The sequence below is a fragment of the Paroedura picta genome, chromosome 13 (genome assembly GCF_049243985.1).
Source record: "Paroedura picta isolate Pp20150507F chromosome 13, Ppicta_v3.0, whole genome shotgun sequence".
Classification (NCBI taxonomy): domain Eukaryota; kingdom Metazoa; phylum Chordata; class Lepidosauria; order Squamata; family Gekkonidae; genus Paroedura; species Paroedura picta.
Genome location: NC_135381.1, coordinates 18,177,931 through 18,196,673, shown reverse-complemented (window position 1 = coordinate 18,196,673; position 18,743 = coordinate 18,177,931). Strand labels below are relative to the sequence as shown.

Below are 18,743 nucleotides of genomic sequence, written 5' to 3'. Positions count from 1 at the left end.
CAATATAAACAATGAGCATATCCAGCCATCCACAGACCTAGCAGAGTGTGAGTTTCCCAGTTCCCCATTCTGCATGCTGCAACATGCTGAATCTCCCTAAATTTTGTTTGGGATGGAGGGAATCAGGGGAATACTGGAGTGGGCAAAGTGGCAATCAAAAGTGGGAGGGGGGTCAGTGGAAAGTACCACCTGCTTTCCCCTATTGGAGGAGCTGCCGGCTTGGATAACACGCCAGCTGGTCCATGTACTAGGGGGATAATTACCAAAGGGACACAGCCTTCTCTCATATTACTTGTAGCATCTCATGATTATCATCATCATTAATGATATCTTACAGAAAGTGGGGAGCTCATTCCCATCATAAAGCAGCAGAATTAGGCCACCCACATATCAAGTAGGAATTTCATTCACTTTTTCACAGATAAGGACTGAGCATTTCCAAGGGGCATAACATAACATAACATAACAAGGGGCATAACATAACATCCTGCTAAAGGATGCTTTGGGATGCTTAGGGCTGATCCTGCATTGAGCAGGGGGTTGGACTAGATGGCCTGTATGGCCCCTTCCAACTCTATGATTCTGTGATTCTATGTTGGGAGAGGCTAAGAACCAGGTAAAGAATAACAGTGGGGGGGGCAGGAAACTGGCCTGTACAAGCCAGGGGATTTATATAATCCTGGAGGGAGGGATGCAGGGCACAGTTCCAAACTATTGTTCCCTCTCCTACAGTTCCTCAGACCTCCCGCTTGATGCTTCTAATAGCAAACGTCATGGTTGAGCCTGTTGTGTGAAAGCAACCAAAGAGCCCCTACCCAGAGAAAAAAGGGCTTTGGTATACTTAGGAGATTCCCGAAGTATGTAGGAAAATATTCAGTTCAAAAAAATAAAAGAATCTCCCCCTCCCTCAAAATACTCTGTGTATATTCTGTGAGCCACAGAACACTGAAGGTAGAAGAGTATCAGCTGAAGGGGAAAAGTTACCAAGAAGGAAAGGAACCTTGGGGCTGCTTAAGTCACTGACAACCTTTAGCATCCTGCGGAGGAGATTTGGGTCAGGGCTGTTTCAAACAGCCATTCCCCAGCCTTAGAGAAGGTGTTTCCTGCTTACCTTGCTCCAAACACTGACAAATAGGATAACTGCATTATAACAGTAGAAGGCAGCTCATGCAAAATACCTAGGATCCAGCTATGCACAAAAGGGATCCCCTAACAATCAGCAAGCTTACAAAAAGGAGAGCACCACAGCCTTCTGCAGTTCTGCGGTGCTTAATGCACCAATGGGGTGGTGGGGGGGGGGAGACATTCTGGATGTCACAGTTTCCCTCCAATCAAGGCTGGATAGATACACAAACTAAGTAAGTTACAGTTCAGAACCTCAGATTGTAGTTGCCTTTAAGTATAAAAAAGTACTACATTTCTATGTTAGAATATTTTGGCTTTTTGGCTAATTGTATTAAGCCCTTTAAACTTGACAGAATTTAGGGCCCCAGCATGCCTTAAGCTGGCCCTATCTCCTAATTAAACCTTTAAGGTGACTTAAGAGCAGTGACATTTAGAATGCACCTTGGAATTTTAACCAGCCTGAGTGTCTATCAGTCTCGCTTCTTCGCTTCTCAAGTGTGGAGAGAAATAAGAAAGACCGACAAGATTCTGCAGGCCTTCATCATCCCATACACTGGTTTAGTGGCTTAATACACTGGTTTAGTGCAGATGTACTAACCTCCTGTTCCCCTTTGACTGCAGAACAGGGCAAAGAAGAACCTGCCAGCTGATGTATGTGGCCATGGAAGGAGGCAGGGATTCCCAACCAGTGGTCCATGGACCCATGGGGGTCTGCTGAAGCTCTGTAGGGGGCTGCAAGAACTTTGGAGGGGATCCACAGCCTTTCCCCTCCTGCCTTAATGGGTTTGACCACAAGCTAGGGAACCAGCTGCTTCCATTGTTCTCCCCCACCCTCGCAAGTGTGAGTTAGTTCTCTCATAGTTTCTGTGCCTGGGAGGGGGTGGAGCCTGCATGCCTGCTGTCAATTAGCGGAATCCATTATTAAAGATGGGATTAGAATAACAAAAGCTATTGAGAAGGAATCAGCAGAATCTACAAGGGAAGATCTTGACTCAATAATCTTTTAGAATTCTTTAAGGGGGTGGATAAGCATGTGGACAAGAGTGACCCAGTAGATCTTGTTTACTGAAACCAACCTTTCTCAACTTCTGAGAAATATTCTTCAGGCATCGAGTAACCCCAGAAGTGATGCCAGTTGGCCATGCCTGCCTGCCACACCTCCGGAAGCCCCATGTTTACAGTATGCATGGCATCACTCATTTTTAAAAAATGCTTGCTAAATAAGAAGCTAATTTCATTTTACCTTTCCTGAGCAAAAGAAGGAAGCATTGATCTCAACGGTCATAAAGCCCACCATGCAAAGCAGCAATTCTCAGCTGAAATTATCTATGTGCTTTAGAGCAGGGGTAGTCAACCTGTGGTCCTCCAGATGTTCATGGACTACAATTCCCATGAGCTCCTGCCATGCCATGGGAATTGTAGTCCATGAAGATCTGGAGGACCACAGGTTGACTACCCCTGCTTTAGAGATCACCTATAATTCTGGGAGATCTCCAAGAATCACCAAGAGGCTGACCTAAGAATATATTTTCCTAGGGTTGGAAATGGCTGCCAGGGCAAGGGGAAACCTGGGAAGAAAGGAGTCCTTGTGCAGGCTTTGCTCTTGTGGATTAAAAACTGCTTAATTAACAGGAACTAGAGAGTGAGTATAAATAGGCAGTTTTCACAGTGGAAAGTGGTGAGTAGTGGGGTACCACAGAACTCAGTACTAGGTCCGGTACTAGCATTTTAACTCATTCATTAATTATTTGGAGTTGGGAGAAAGCAGTGAAGTGAGTAAGTTAGTGGATGACACTAAGATGTTCAGGGCAGTAAGAACCAGGGAAAACTGTGATGCACTTCAGAGAGACCGGCAGAGGCTGGTCAAGTGGGCATCAGTGTGGCAAATGAGGTTCAAAGTGGGCAAATGCAAAGTAATGCACATTGGAGCAAAAAATTCTAATATATGCTGAAGAGATCTGAACTAGCAGTAACTGACCAGGAGAGAGATCTTGGAGCCAGGGTAGATAACTCCCTAAAGATGTCAACTCAGTGTGCAACAACAATAAAAAAGGAAAATGTTATGCTGGGGATTATTAGGAAGAGGATTGAAAGCAGATCAGCCAGTATCATAATGCCCCTGCATAAATCTATGGTGTGGCCTCATTTGGAATACTGTGTACCGTTCTGGTCAGCGTCTCTCAAAAAAGGTATTATAAGCACTGGAAAAAATGCAGGAATGGGCAACTGAACTGATTTAGGGGATGGAACACCTTCCCCATGAAGAAAGGTCAAAGAGGTTAGAGCTATATTGAGGGGTTGCAAAACCAAAAAGGAATGGAAACCCAACCTTAACAAAGTCAGGAACTCAAAAGTTGAGCTATAAAACAATAACAAATTATAATGAATATTTATTAAAGTGCACCAATATGATGTTAAAAACAAGGTAAAAACTATACAGATCTAACTGCACATGAACAGACCAAATGCGTTTTGACTGTCATGGGTCTCCATATTATTATACAATGCACTCCTATCTGAAACCAATTCTGAAGTTTAGCTGGGTGGTCAAGGGAAATCCGTTTGGTGTAGCCCCAACAAATAGTGTTTCTTTTTGGAGCCCACCTTCTCAGATATACAATGTCTAGGATCACCACTCTCAGCTATTATTCGGCATAGAGAATGCATTACATGTGTGTCAGGAAAAAAGCTTATACTACAGAAGCATTTGTTGGGGCTACACCAAACAGATTTCCCTTGGCTATATTGAGGGGTGACATGATAGGGGTTTACAAAATGATGTATGGTATAGAGAAAGCAGAGAGAGAGAAGTACCTTTCTCCTTTTCTCACAATAGTCATGGATGCTCAATGAAATTAATGAACAATATATTTAGAACAGATAAAAGAGAGTACACATTCATCCAAAGAGTAATTAACACATGGAATTCACTGCCACAGGCTACAAGCTTAGGCAGCTTCAAGAGAGGACTAAATAAACCTATGGAACAGCGGTCCTTCAGGGGCTATTAGACACACTATATAGAGGAAACTCCATGTCTAGGGCAGAGATGCTCTGTGTTCTTGGTGCTAGGGGGCAACAGTGGGAGGTCTTCTGGAATTCTGGTTATGCTGGTGGACCTCCTAATGGAACCTGGGTTTTGTCCACCATGTGGCACACAGAATGTTGGCCTGGCTGGGTCATTGGCCTGATCCAACATGGCTCCTCTTATGTTCTTATGTTACTAGAAATGTGCTTCCTCCCAGCTGCTGATTCTGGAGAAGCAGAGGGTATTGCAGAGCCTCTCCAATCTGCACTTCTTCTGGCCAGGTCTGAACCAACCCCTTGAGGATCTGGCAGCACCACTCCCATGGGAAGATGACTTCCTTCCATGGGAGGTGGTGACAAAAATACCTCAAATATTCCTAGGAGGTGGTCTGTCTCACCATCCTCCACAGCCTTCTTAAACTACCTCAATGGTGAAACTAGTGGCCATCTAGGAATGTAGACAATTGTGACATGATGTCTACTTAGGGGTTCTGCAGTAGAAACCCTTCAAATATGACCTGGCAGAATGGGTCTCACCAGTGATGAAGCACCATATACAGAAAAAGCCAAGCCAGAAGGTGCAACCTGCTGCTTCCGCTGGTCCTCTCGCATCTTGCCCTATGGGAACAGTCTGATTTCTCGTTCTCTCCCTTGATGTTATAGATTTGCTCAGAAGCATGGCCCAGATATTATTGATGACAGCAAGGACAACATCACCATCTTTACACGCATCCTTGACCGGCTGCTGGACGGATATGACAACCGGCTGCGACCTGGGCTTGGAGGTCAGGCAATTGCATGGGGGCTGCATGCTGATTTGATCTTGTTTGATGCCTGGTCGCTCTCTGACCCCTAATAAACTATACAACCTTCCTAGGTCTTCCTTGGCTACTGACGGGGGATGGAAGAGTAGGGTTGCCAGATCCGGATTGGAAACTCCTGGAGATTTGGGGATGGAACCTGGTGAGGACAAGAAACTCAATGGAGTAAAATGCCAGCGAATCCTCCCCTAAGCAGCAATTGTCTCTTGAGAATTGATCTCTTTAGTCTGGAGATGAATTGAATTTCAGGGAGATCCCCAGTTCTCACCTGGGGTCTGGCATCCACCCCAAACCTCTTTGCATGCAGGAGGGGATCCTCTTAGCTCCTGGAGGCTGGCTATTAATCCCAGTATTTGCTGGAACTTCTTCTGGAGAAATGTGATTTCCCGGGAGCATCTCCAGCATATTGCTTTAGGCTCTTCTGCCCAACTGTTAAGATAATGAATTGTTTCTCTCAGAGCCAGTGCAGGCTGTTTCAAGCTACTGCCTCCCCATCCCCCCCCCACCACCACCTTTCTGTTCCTGCTGTGCTTCTGAATAGCTGCTCTCAGCCAGGGACAGAGACAAAGCTTTAAAGGGAGCTGGGAGCTGAAGTTGTTAGTCCCACAGCCAAATGGCCTGACACTGCAGTACCCACAGACAAGATGGTTACAACACAGCAGATTGTATGCTGGTGGCCTTTGCTCCAGAGCATGTCCCTGAGACAAAGAAGGGACTATCCCTGTTTCCGCCTACCCAGGGAAGCCCACCAGGAAAGAAGGGCTGAGAGCTGGACCTGAGGCCCTGAGCAGCATTTCTAAGAGGGGAAGTTGAGGGTGCTGCTCTGTTTGGTTTCATTTGGGGCCTGCTTTGACAAAGACAGTGACAGAGGGTGTAGGCTGCACGGGGCTTTTTAACCACTCCAATCGACTAAATCCCTGCAGTCTACACTGAGTTCGATTTCCATTTTGATTTGGGGTGCTTTAAATTTTCCCTCTGCGACATGCATGATTGATTCGTGGTGACCCTACCTTTCCCCCATGATATCCTGAAGTGGATATAAGCCTCAGTATTTCAAAAGCCACCATGAGTGCAGCTCTCTGCTTTTTGCTAATTAATTTTCTGCCTCCTGCCTCCAACGCTGATGTAGCAAAGCAGTCTTCCCTGATTGGCTAGGCTAGCGCATCCGTTCAAAGACTTCCTGGTTCCCGGTTGCAAGGCTTCCCTTAAAGTGACTGTGCTCCAGAAGCCCTAACTTCTCTCAGCATAGATTTGCCTCTTGTTATTTCCCTCTCCTCTACTGTCTCCAATCCTCCCCCGCCACCCATTCAAGAAAAGAAAGAAAGAGACTCATGCTGCAATTGGCACCCCTCCCTGTCCTGAGCTTCCCCAATCAAGTGCAGAACACTTTCTGTTTCAATTCGGGGGGGGGGGGGATAGAGGAAGACCCAAATTTCAAATTGATCTGAATTCATCAGGATCCACAACAGAAAAAGAACCAAAGTAAATGCCGAATCAGCCCAGGTCACATGCACACTGATATGAGAGGGGTGGAGAGGACAACTGTAGGGAATGAGAAAGCGGGGGTGGGGGTAACTGGGGCAATTGGGCTGCCTCTGTAGCTGCTGCTATTTCAGCGCCATTTTAGGAAGTTTTGCCATGTCTGGCAGCAGCCCAGACAAGATGCCTCTGTGCAATTGTTTCCCACTGTGCACGAGAGTGAAAAATCAGCCCAGCATGACCACTAAGCTAAGACGATTCTCTGGGTATCTTCATGCATTAGTGGTTACATTGTCTTAATGGGAATTTAAATCCTGCAACAGCCTGCAAGTTTGCCTCATGTCTCTTCTGCATCCCATCCCATGTGAACAAACACAAAATATGGAACAATGGTGTCATGTGGGCGAATGGCTTCTGAGTCTATAAAACCATCATTCTTTGTCTCTGGAAGACACGGAGAACCTGCAAAGAAGCCACAAGGGGCATCTGGCCCAGACCTCAATTTGGAGGCAGCAGCTGTCCCTGCTGCCCATCCATCTCTACACATCACTTGAAACTATTTGTTGTTAGCATAAAATGTACATTAATTTAAAAAATAATAATAAAGGCTCTTTATTAAGATGATAGCAAAGCAAGAGAGCCTAGCTGTAAGTAGTGTCAAAGAGCCTTAACCCAAAGTAAAGAGGGACTTCAGGTATTTGAAGATTGCATTTTATAAAGCCAAAAGACATGTGATCTTCATCTCCTCTTTCTGAGCCTTTATATTGGTTTAATGGGCATTTTTCTCCCCGCAGGGATCCATGGGGGCATTTCCGCACATCAGTTTAAAAAGTTACGCCAGCTAAATGGCAAAGCGCTAATTTTTTTTTGCACTTCTGATCCCCTCCTCACCTTTTCTGCTGTCTCACCTTTGTCTCTGCCTTTTCATGCATCTCACCCTCCACAACTGCTGCTAGAAATGGCGGAAGAGAGCAACACATCTTATACGTGTTTTGCTTCCACCTGTCAATCAATGCAGGCAACCAATCCCCGTTCTCCATGTTTTAAAGGTCCCGCAATGCCCACTAAGTTTTTTTTTAATTCATACTTCTCCATTGAAATGCCTATGCATAGAATCATAGATGCATAGTGCCTTTTGAATGCCACCCCTTATGGGATCACGAGTCCTTTGATACTTTAAAAAATTAATCTCATTCCTGATTTCGTGTGTGTGTATGGGCGGAGAAAACTTTAGAGAGGCATGCTTTGTGTTACAACTTTAAAAAAATATTTTATTTCTGGCATTGCCTGCATGCATGTCTGCCTATTCGTTGCTCCAGTAAGTTCATGCTAAATAGGTTGGGGAATCCACTTTATGTGATTCCCCAACTCGCACTTTAAAATTGAGGATGTAGCCAGCCAGTTACTGCCCATATGCTGGATGTTGACAGCGTCATATGGAGGGGCCAGAATATAATGACTATGTATGGTAAGCATTTCACAACATTTAACAGGTGTGGAAATGCCCTGGGTTTTGCAGGCAATGTGAGGGGGATAGGGATTTTCAACAAATAAATCTCAGTACCCATACAGTAACTGAACTACAGTTCCCACAGTTCTTTGGTAGGAGCAAAGCCAACAAGCATCTTCAACTTATTTATGAACCCAGACATACAATTCTGTTTCTGTTGTGCTGTGGTTGCCATGTATGAGAGAGAATTTGGATGAAAAACAAAGCATTCACTTCATTTCATGCATTGCTAGACATCAACACAAAACAACATTGATTTAAGCTTCATATGTTTAAATGACCTAGAGCATTGTGGGGGTGAAAAGAAAATGGTGGGTGTGAGGGAACGACAAACAAATAGAGAGAGGCTTTGTGGCACGCTTAGCCACCAACCAGTAAATATTTCACAAGGCATCCAGATCAGGCTGAAAAATTTCAAGTTCTGTGTGGAAACACTTTGCCCAATTGCCAAGAATGCCACATGGCACCTGCTCTGGGTTGGCTGGTGTTGGGAAGGATATGTGTAAACAGGCCATCTGTGTTGCCCGGCTACCTCTTGTCCATTCATGTTTGTTTTCTTAGCCCTGATATTTCCCCATCTGCTCCCATCTACTCTACTGACTCCTCCAGCTTGATGTATCCAGGAAAATGCTACGGTCCAAGTGCATGGGTGTGTCTAGCATCAGCACCCTAGACTTCTGGCTTATGGTCTAACAGAATCATGATGACAAAACAACTCCCACCAGAAAGAGAGACACAGAGTGAAAAACAAGGAGCACGTTTGGTGTGGCCTTGTGAAATCAGGGTAGATTTAGAGGGGAGAAAGCTGAAATGGAACTGAGGGACCCACAAGGAGTGAACAGATGTATTTACTATTGTACCTTACAACTGTGTTATTCTTGCTTTCTTGTAACACACACACACACTTCCAGTCCTTTGCTTCTGTAGAGAGAAAGGGGCTGGGTCTTCTTAGTGACCTTATCCAGTCTTGTGAAGGGCGATAATGAAGGGGAAGGAACTAACATTAAATGAAGGGGAAGGAACTAACATTAAATGAAGGGGAAGGAACTAAGGCTACAATCCTATGCAAAAACACCTTGATATTAGAACTTGGGTCTCTCTAACCAGGTGATCCCAAGCAGAATGACAGCCTTCCAAGCTAAGGCAGCCAGTTCCTCTCAGCCTCAACCTACCTTGCAGGGTGTTTGTTGTGGAGAGAAGGGAAGGCAATTATAAGCCCCTTTGAGAGCCCTTCAGGTAGTGAAGAGAGGAACCAAAGAAAAACCCAACTCTTCTTTTTAAAATGCAGAAATATGCAGGGGTTTAAGGTAAGAACTTCAATAATGTCATGTGATAATAGCTGCAGATAAAAGAGGTGGGTAAAGGGACCGGTTTAAAAGTTGGCAACTTCTTCCTAAGCACATTCACTTTAATGGATTTAGAAGGATGAAACTCTGTTTGCACTATAAGTCACATTACTTTATGCCTGTGGTAAATTCTTTACCCTTTTGAGGAGAGTGTGGGTCCTTATGACTCCTCATATGAGTGCAGCAAGCCACCTAAAACTGGGCACTTCTGTGCACACACATTTGCTTCCTCCAGTGGTCCATGGTTCTTACCAGGAAAGAAAAGCAACAGAGTCTATCTGTGAAGTTCAGTATTTACAGGATCAGTGCCACAAATATAAGCGTTAGTGATGGGCAAGCTAACCCAGGCCTGATTGAAATGAGACTCAGAGGGATCTGCTTCATGGGTGCTTGGGGAGGGCAGTCACAGGAGTCTGGTTCATGGGAGGCTGAGGTTTAGATGGGTTTGTGATGAGTCTAAAGCAGGGGTCGTCAAACTGTGGCCCTCCAGATGTCCATGGACTACAATTCCCAGGAGCCCCTGCCAGCAAATGCTGGCAGGGACTCCTGCGAATTGTAGTTCATGGACATCTGGAGGGCCGCAGTTTGACTACCCCTGGGGGCACTGTTGAGTACTACATATCATTAGGTTGTGAACGAAGGAATGCTCCTGGCAAGCCAATTGTGCTTGAGAGGATGGGGCAGAATAGTAGAACCAGAAGGAAGAACAGCATGGCTAACTGCTAAGCACAGAATTTCCCCATCCTTTCAGGGCTGTAAGAAATGAATTTCAAGGAAAGCTGTGACACTTGAAGAGTTAGCAGGAAATGGGGACACGGAGCCATCATCTCCAGGAGATCCCCTGACTGAATGTGTACGCACAAAAATGTATCTGGTATTGCAGGCTACTGTGTTAAGCCTGTGGTGCCGCAGTTGTGTTACAGAATTCTGTTCTGGGGGTTGGTTCTGTGGATCTTTATGAGTTAATTGCTCTGTAGTGCAGTGGAGCTTGTGAAGCTCAGAAATTATGTCTGCGGTTGAGAATTTCAACAAACAAGATCACTTCTGTAAGATTTCAGCTGTTAGTCACTTGGGATTCATTCTGTAAAACACACATGCACACACGCACACACAACTATATCTGAGTATGCTTTCCTCTGGCAGACATTCAGGGATACAATCAGAATGGAGGCTATCAAAATAGTGATTTTATTTAATTAGCCTCCAAGGGTGCAGGAAGCACTTGCTGTAGCTAATTTGGGGTCTCTAGTACAGGCAGACAGTAGCTGAGGGCTGGTTCTGTCTTGTGAGTCGTGTGATTTGGCTCTCCCATCGTAGCACTTTTCAGTGGCATGTGGTCTCCTAGACTGGGATTCCACTGACCTTGCTGTAACACCATGCTCTTCCCCATGGGAGTACCCAGCAAAGCATATTAAATTAGAAGAGGAGGAAAGAAATGCACAGAAGTTAGCTTTAGGGGGAAATGAAGACATCTCTTGCAAAGGGCAGCCTGCAGCATTTTCCTTCTGCGTGCAGAAGACATTTGTAATCTGGTTTCCTAGAAAACCAAGTGTTACAAAATGCGTTTAATGAACAATCCACCAAAAGCTACCAAGTGGAACTGGTGGGCCCATTGTTGTGTGTGGATTTTTTTTTCCTTTTCAAAAAAGCCACTGGAAAACCCCATCCATAATTTTATAAACCCCCATCATGTCACTTCTTAGCTGTCACCTTTCAAACCTGAAAAGTTCCAGACTCTTCAAACTTTCCACATAGGAAAAATGCTCCAGTACCCTCATCATCTTGCTTGCCCTTCCCTGTCCTTTTGTCAACTCTGCAATGTTTTTCTTAGATACTTCGATCAGAATTATATCCAGTATTCCAAATGGGGCTGCACCATAAATCAGTGCAGGGGCATTACAATACTGGACACTTTGTTCTCAATCCCTTTCCTAATAATCCCTAACACAGAGATTGACTTTTTCATTGCAGCAGCACACTGAGTTGACACTTTCATTGAGCGATCCACAATAACCTCAAGATCTCTTCCCCCTCAGTCTCAGCAAGTTCTGCCTCCTAAACTTGAAGTTAGGATTTTTGTCCCAATGTGCATCACCTTACACATACTGAGACTGAACAGGATTTGCCACATTGTTGTCCACACATCCGGTTTGTGGAGGTCTTCTTGGAGTGCTTCACAATTAGCTTTGGTTTTCACCATCCTGAATAGAATCTCATAATCTTAGAGTTAGAAAGGGCCATACAGGCCATCTAGTCCATTCCCATGCACTATGCAGGATCAGCCTGAAGCATCCAGGGTAAGTATTTGTCCAGCCGCTGCTTAAAAAACACCAGTGAGATGGAGTTCACTACCTCCTTAGGCAGCCGATTCCACTGCTGAACTACTCTGACTTTGAAATTTCCCCCTTATATCTAGCCAATACCATTCCATACTATAGTTAAACCCATTACTGTAGGTCCTATCCTCTGCTGCCAACAGGAACCACTGTTTTTTGCATCATCTGCAAACTTGGTCACTACACAATTCACCTCTATTTCTAGATCATTTGCAGATAAATTAAATACTACTGGCTCCAATACTGATCCTATAGCGATCCCCCCACTGCTTATTTCCCTCTATTGTGAGAGCTGTCCATTTATTCCTACTTCTTGCTTCCTGTCATTTAACCATTTAATCTGTCATTTATCCATCCTCTTATCCTATGACTGCTAAGTTTACTCAGGAGTCTTTAGTGAGGTACCTTGTCAAAAGCCTTTTGAAAGTCCAGGTACATAACATCTACCGGGTCAATGTTATCTACATGCTTGTTCACTTTTTCAAGTTGAAGCCATGCTGATTTCTCCCCAGCAGGCTTTGTCCCTCTATGTGCGTAATCATTCTTTCTTTGTTTATAGTTTCTACTAATTACCCTGGGACAGATATTAGGCTGACTGGCCTGTAATTTCCTGATTCCCCTCTGGATCCATTTTTTAAAAATTGGTTTCACATTTGCTACTCTCCAGTCTTCTGGTACAGCAGCTTAATTAAGCGATAGATCAACTATCTCACATCTGAATTCTTTGAGAGCCAGCTTGGGTGTAGTCGTTAAGAGTGGTGGCCTCTAATCTGGAGAACCTGGTTTGATTTTTCATTCCTTCACATGCAGCCAGCTGGTGACCCTGAACCAGTGACAGTTCTCTTAGAGCTCTCTCAGCCTCACCTACCTCACAGGGTATCTGTTGTGGAGAAAAGAATGGTAGGCAATTATAAGCCATTTTGACACTCCTTCAGTTAGTAAATAGTGGGGTACAAAACCCAACTCACTATATGCCATCAGGACCTGGAAACTTATGAGTCTTTAATTTCCCCAGTAGGTCTAGCACTTAACCTCTGATCACCTCATTATGGCTCAGTTCTTCAGGCTCCCTACCTGAAAATAGGGCAGTGGCATGGCTGCATTCTTCACTGTAAATACAGAAGCAAAAAAAAAAAAATCATTCGGCTTCTCTGCCATCTCTCCATCTTCCTTTAGCAATCCCTTTATTCCTTTGTCATCCAAAGACCCCACTGCTTCTCTGGTTTTGTTTTCTGCTCTGGATATACTGTTTTTAGAATGTAATTCTTCAAAATTTGTTTTTGCATGCCTAATCATTGACTTACAATTCTTTTGTCAGGGCCGGTGGTCCTTCCTGTTCAATACATTGGGACAAACCTTCCACTTTTTAAAAGAATCCTCTTTGCTTTCTATAGCTTCCTTGACTTGTGTTGTTAACTATGCAGCCTTTCTTTTAGACTTGGCTGTGCCTTTCTTAACCTGTGAAATGATGTACGAAAGGGCTGTGATGCTTCTTTAGAGTGCAGGGAGTCTTGATGGAGGCTATTATCCCTGCCTGATCCACCAAGTTTCTTGCTTCTGGCAGCAAGATTATGTTAGACTCTCCTTACATCTGCTTGCAATGGCATCCCCAAGCTGCTTTTCTTGGGTCAGTGCTGGAGAGACATTGTTGTAAGTCCCCTGAGCCTACTTGTGGGGAGAGGCAGCCTATAAATTAAAGTATAACAACAAGAACAACGACAACAACAATAACGTTTAAGGATGCAGTATTAGGGCATAAGTTGAGTGCTTGAGAGGCATCCTTCCAAGGTCACCAGGCTGTCAAGGATTAAGCTGCACTCACAATAACTGCTGCAACAAATTATATTTGTACTGGGTTCTCTGCTGTTTGAGAAAAAAACATGAATTTGCTTGGAGACCATGAACTGCCCAGACATTTAAGAACGTCTGGAAGTTATATTGATAAAATTGTGATGAAAAAAAAGGGGTTTCTTCCTTATAATTGCTCAAAACATGAAGAACCCCTCCCCTTGCTTCAGTGCCTGTTCCTGCCTGATGAATTCTTCTAAAGCCGCCATCCAGCGCTCAGCTCTTGGAAGGAGCCCGGGACCATTTAACTGGAGTCAGTTCAAGGTAGGGGCCAGACGTGGATGTTTATAGAAACAAGCCAGGCAAAGCAAGCCATCTGCAGGAGCCATATTTTCAGACGCAGGAGTTTCTTTTCCCTGCTTTGTGTCTGAAGGACACTTACGGCAGCCTTCAGAATAGGTGAGAGATGCCACATGAGTAGTAATTGGGATATGACTGTTCTGGAAAGAGGGCAGTATGGGGTTTTGCTGCCAAGAAGAGCATGTTGCATCCATTTTGTTTTCTGGCAGCATCTAGCTCAAAGCAGAATAATGAGCCCAACAGGGGGGCCGAGGAGGGAGGGAGCAAGAGGGGTGGGCGATTCGACAGACAGTCTGGGAGTGTGCAGCTCAGTGTCACCTTGTGACTGTGATTCATAAGGGGAGGAAAGCAAATAAATCTTCCCGAAAGTTTCCATGAACAAAGGCTACCCTTGGGAAAGTCCTTGCTGAGGCTTCTGTCTGGGGCTCCGAGAGGGTTCAGTGGTGGCGCTGATTCAATAAACGGCAAGCCAGAATGGGAAGGGGGGGGGAGGCTGCCATGTTGAGCCAGGCAGACTCAAGCAGAAGCCCTCAGAGCAGCACCAGCCACCCAAGAGCACACCTGGCACTCAAAGGGTGCCAGAATCCCCTCCCTGCCCTCCTTTGCAGTATTTCTTTGTTTATTTTCAGACTTCTATGCTGCCCCTCGTGAGTTTACACATAAAACCAGTAAGATACAACGATTATACAAACTAAAAACCATCCCAAGAAAATGAGGGCACCACTTGCCAGTTAATCAGAGGCACTATGCTTGGTCAGAGCAGGTCCTTGTACTGTCATGCACTGTACAGGAAGCTAAGGAGACACCTCCACAGACGCCCCTCCGAGAAGAGCCAGTAGATAGAGATAGGATGGGGTTGCAATAGGAGCAAAGCAAGACAGCTCAGAAGACAAAGGAGCAGAGGCCCAGGACAACTCAGATGCAAAGAAACAACCTAAGAAACATGCCCCAGGGCCAGAGAATCCTTGTGTCCCCCCCCCAATTCACTCCCATCTGCAGGGATAGATACAAACGGGTAGCTGTGTTGGTCTGAAGTAACACAATAGAATCAGAGTCCGGTAGCACCTTTAAGACCAACAAAGATTTATTCAGGGCGTGAGCTTTTGAGTGCATGGTCTGAGGAAGAGTGCTTGCACTTGAAAGCTCACGCCCAGAATAAATCTTTGTTAGTCTTAAAGGTGCTACCGGTCTCTGATTTTATTGTACATCTGCAGGGGAGAAGGAAGAAGCAGCAATCACTGGGGGCAAGGGAAATGGAGCATCCCCCTTTCTGGCTGGAATAAAGCTGTGCTCAATTGTGTGCTCATGAGTTAAAGAGAGCCCTTGTGTAATTCCACAAGAGCAGGCACAAAATTAGAAGCGGGGTGTGATGCCACTGCAGGAACACCCCCCCTCCCCACCCCCAACAAGGGTTACATATAGAAAAAAAATGCATTATTTCCCCCCTCTTGTGCTGGATCAGTAGAAAGGCGATGCTTGTCCAATCTCTTTATGTCATGTAACATTAATCATCTTAGATGTACTTTGGCATATAATTAATTTGCAGTTCAGGAAAAAAGGAAGCGATTTGCAGGGAAGACAGAAAATATTTAACTGCAGGAGGCAGACAGGCTGGCTGAGGGGGTGGGTGGGCCATTCTTGTTTTAAGTTAGGAAGGGAGACAGACACACGAGAAGCCAGGCTCTGTACACACGCAACTGCAATGCACTGAGTCATCAAGTTCAGTCTTGTCTAGTCTGGCTGACAGGGGTTCACCAGGCTTTCAGGCAGAGGGATTGCGTATGGCCTCCTACCTGATTCTTTTAAAAATGGAGTTGCTGGGAGTAGACCTTCGGCCAGGGGTAGTCAAACTGCGGCCCTCCAGATGTCCATGGACTACAATTCCCATGAGCCCCTGCCAGCAAACGCTGGCAGGGGCTCATGGGAATTGTAGTCCATGGACATCTGGAGGGCCGCAGTTTGACTACCCCTGGGTTAGTGTCACAATGAGCTAATGCTGGCAGGGGCTAATGGGGCAAACGCTGGCAGGGGCTCATGGGAATTGTAGTCCATGGACATCTGGAGGGCCGTAGTTTGACTACCCCTGCCTTCGGCGTTCAAAGCAGATGCTCTAGCACTGAGCCACACTTTCTCCTGCCATGTAGAACCCCGAGGGCCTCATTTGGGAGGATGCAGGACCAGAAGGAGGAAGCACACAGCTTTCGCACAGGAATGTAGCGGAATCCTGGAAGGGACCTCGTTTAGTTCAACCTCCTGCCCAATGCAGGAAACTCATAACTACCTACACAGTGACTCAAATCCCATGCCCAGATGATGCCCCCCCCCCAAAAAAAACCCAGAATCCCTGGCCAATCTGGCTTGGAGGAAATTCGTCTCTCGTCTTCAAAGTGGTGATCGGCATCTCCCTGGGCATGCAAAAAAAGGCCACAAGAGCAAAGGACGGACATTACCCTTGCTGCTCACACACTCAAAATCTGCTTAGGTTTACTGAATCAGCATTTCTGTCAGATGGCTATCTAGCCTCTGCTTAAAACCTCCCAAAAGAGAACCCACCACCTCTGTCAGGAACTTCTTCTGGATGTTTAGCCAAAAATTCTTTTAAATTAATTTCCACCTATTGGTTCTGGGTCCAACCCTCTGGGGCAACAGAAAGCAATTCTGCTACCTCCTCTATACACTTGAAGATGGTTATTAGATCACCTCTTAGTCATCTTCTCTCCAGGCTAACCAGACCAAGCTCCCCCAACTTTTCCTCCAAACCCCTCAGCATTTTCATCGCCCTCCTCTGGACACGCTCCAGTTTGTCTGTTAGCCCAAAGCTGAACATAGTACTTACAAGTGAGATCTTACCAGAGGAGGGGTCTTGCCTTCTCCATTGAGTGGAGGTCAGACAACAGTGAGGGAAAACAGGAAGCAATTTGGGCTAGCTTTCTAATAATGGAGACTCCTCAGTCTCTTGAAAGTATACATAGGTATCCAATATAAGTTGGCCCAAGGGAAAGGAATCCCGCTATCTGTAGTGTGTATCTCCAGTTATACTCTGTTTGTGTGTGTGTGTGTGTGTGTGTGTGTGTGTGTGTGGAGTCTTCCTTCTCTAATTAGGTATTCCAGACTGCATCTTTCAACCTACTCATCCTGGTTGATTAAGCCCAGGAAGATGTTTAAATCTGTAAGTATAATTATTAAAGGGGCTGATTATACATACATTAATATTCATGAGCCTTCGATGGAAGCCAGAAGACGAGTTGATGTACTGGACTGAAACAATTGCCCAAAAAAACAAACAAACCCCAAACCCAAGTGTGTTTCAGTTTGAATTTGCAAATATCCAGAGATGAACTGGACTGGAAGATTTCTCCTAATCTTTAACACAAATCCATGTTACCATCCATCCTCTCCCGTTCTGGCTCACAGGTTGTCAGCAGGGAGCAGATTGTTTTTTAAGCTGTTAAGATTATGCTGCTTTCTCAAAAGCTTGCAGTGATTTTTTTGCAGTAGCCGACTCCCCACCCATCCCTCCTTGTCTGCTGCTGCTGCTGCCACCACCGAATTTAAAAGGCACATAGTTAAAAGAAAAACCCATTGGAACTGAAACTTACTTCTGAGGTGTCTCTGCATGCCTTTTGAGAATTATCAGTCTTCACTAATCTGCTTTTCCCTCTGAGACTTGCCAACAGCTTCGAGAAAATTTTCCAGAGACTTTATGAGATATTTGCGACCTTGCCACGAAAAGCTTCAGCTGCCTATTTCCATCACACCTCTGTTAAAGGTACAGGGCATTTCCCTCCAAGCCCGTTGACAACCCTGATGAGTACTATTGGGTCGTGGCACCAGGCATATAGTCTAAGATTAGAGATGGTGTCATCGTATCAGGTTCAAGCAAAACAATTTTGAAAGGCAACATCAGCACCCAGGTTCACAGCTGGAATTTCCACAACCTGCCCTTGTGGGGAAAAAATGGTGAATGCACAGTCAAAAAAAAAAAAAACTGTTCCACACTTATCCTGACAATGTTAGAGCCAATCTGGTCAGGATCTCACCTCTCAATCAATGGAGGCCACCAAGCAAGTTAAGTTCCCTCTGCAATCCAGTTTGTGTCAGGATTTGCAGCTTGCTTGGGGAGGCATGGTGAGGAATTGGCCCTCTATCCTGCTTGGGAATGTGGCCCAGAAATTTGAATGAAAGAGCGTGTGAAAATTAGGCTGGGTGTTGTAATGAGGCAAACAAGTCTGTTTATGTTAGCAATAAAGCACAGTGATCCGGCTTCATCCTTGGAGCAAAACCTCATTCCGGGGGCAGCCAAACAGCCAGGGAGAGAGAGTGAATGAGTGATGATGTCCAAAGAAGCTCTGATTAAGCAGGGCAGGATCAAAGGCGCTATGTACAGGGAGGGGGTGGAGTGCAGTGGGCAGGCGCCAGGATGATGGAGATTGCTTTGAGAAACCAGTGGGGCTGCCTCGGATGGTGGCACAGTCCTTCTTGCCAAGAAGTGCTGTGTTACATTCCACGCGCTCAACTGAGAGCTGATCTTGCCGTGCTGCGGAGCTCCAAAAGAAAGGGCTGGGCAGGAGAGGCTGGCCTGCACTGCTGCATGGCCCTCTGCCCACCACATGACAGGGACAGGCCAGGCAGGCGACTCCTCACCATCGTCCCTTTCCAAGCGCAACAGATAGAAGCTGGCCTGCTGGGGCCTGAGTCATTAATCGAATGCTTGTCTCCTGGGGCCGCAGCAAAGGGCGCTGGAGGGAAAGCAGTTTCTCTTCCTCTTTTGTTTGGCGGGCTAAAATTGGAAGGAAATTAAATTCCCAAAGTGAGGAGCTGAGAAAATGAAGAATGAGGGAGCTGAAGCTCCTGTGTGCAGCTGCAAAATTACGGTCTGCTTCCTATTAATTAAATGCTTCATCCCTCTGATCACGGCAAAGGGTAGAAGGCTTTTCAGCCCAGGCACCGT

The 18,743-nt window shown here is 45.5% G+C and overlaps 1 protein-coding gene across 7 annotated transcripts in view; it reads left to right on the top strand.

Annotated features, from left to right (window-relative positions):
- Positions 1-18,743, top strand: part of LOC143822371 (gamma-aminobutyric acid receptor subunit alpha-3-like) — a 78,258-nt gene that overhangs the window by 10,524 nt on the left and 48,991 nt on the right. For all 7 annotated transcript variants that reach the window (XM_077307414.1, XM_077307415.1, XM_077307416.1 and 4 more), the window contains exon 3: positions 4,816-4,937. In XM_077307414.1, coding sequence (XP_077163529.1) covers positions 4,816-4,937 — 122 coding nt within the window. The remainder of the gene's footprint in view (positions 1-4,815; positions 4,938-18,743) is intronic.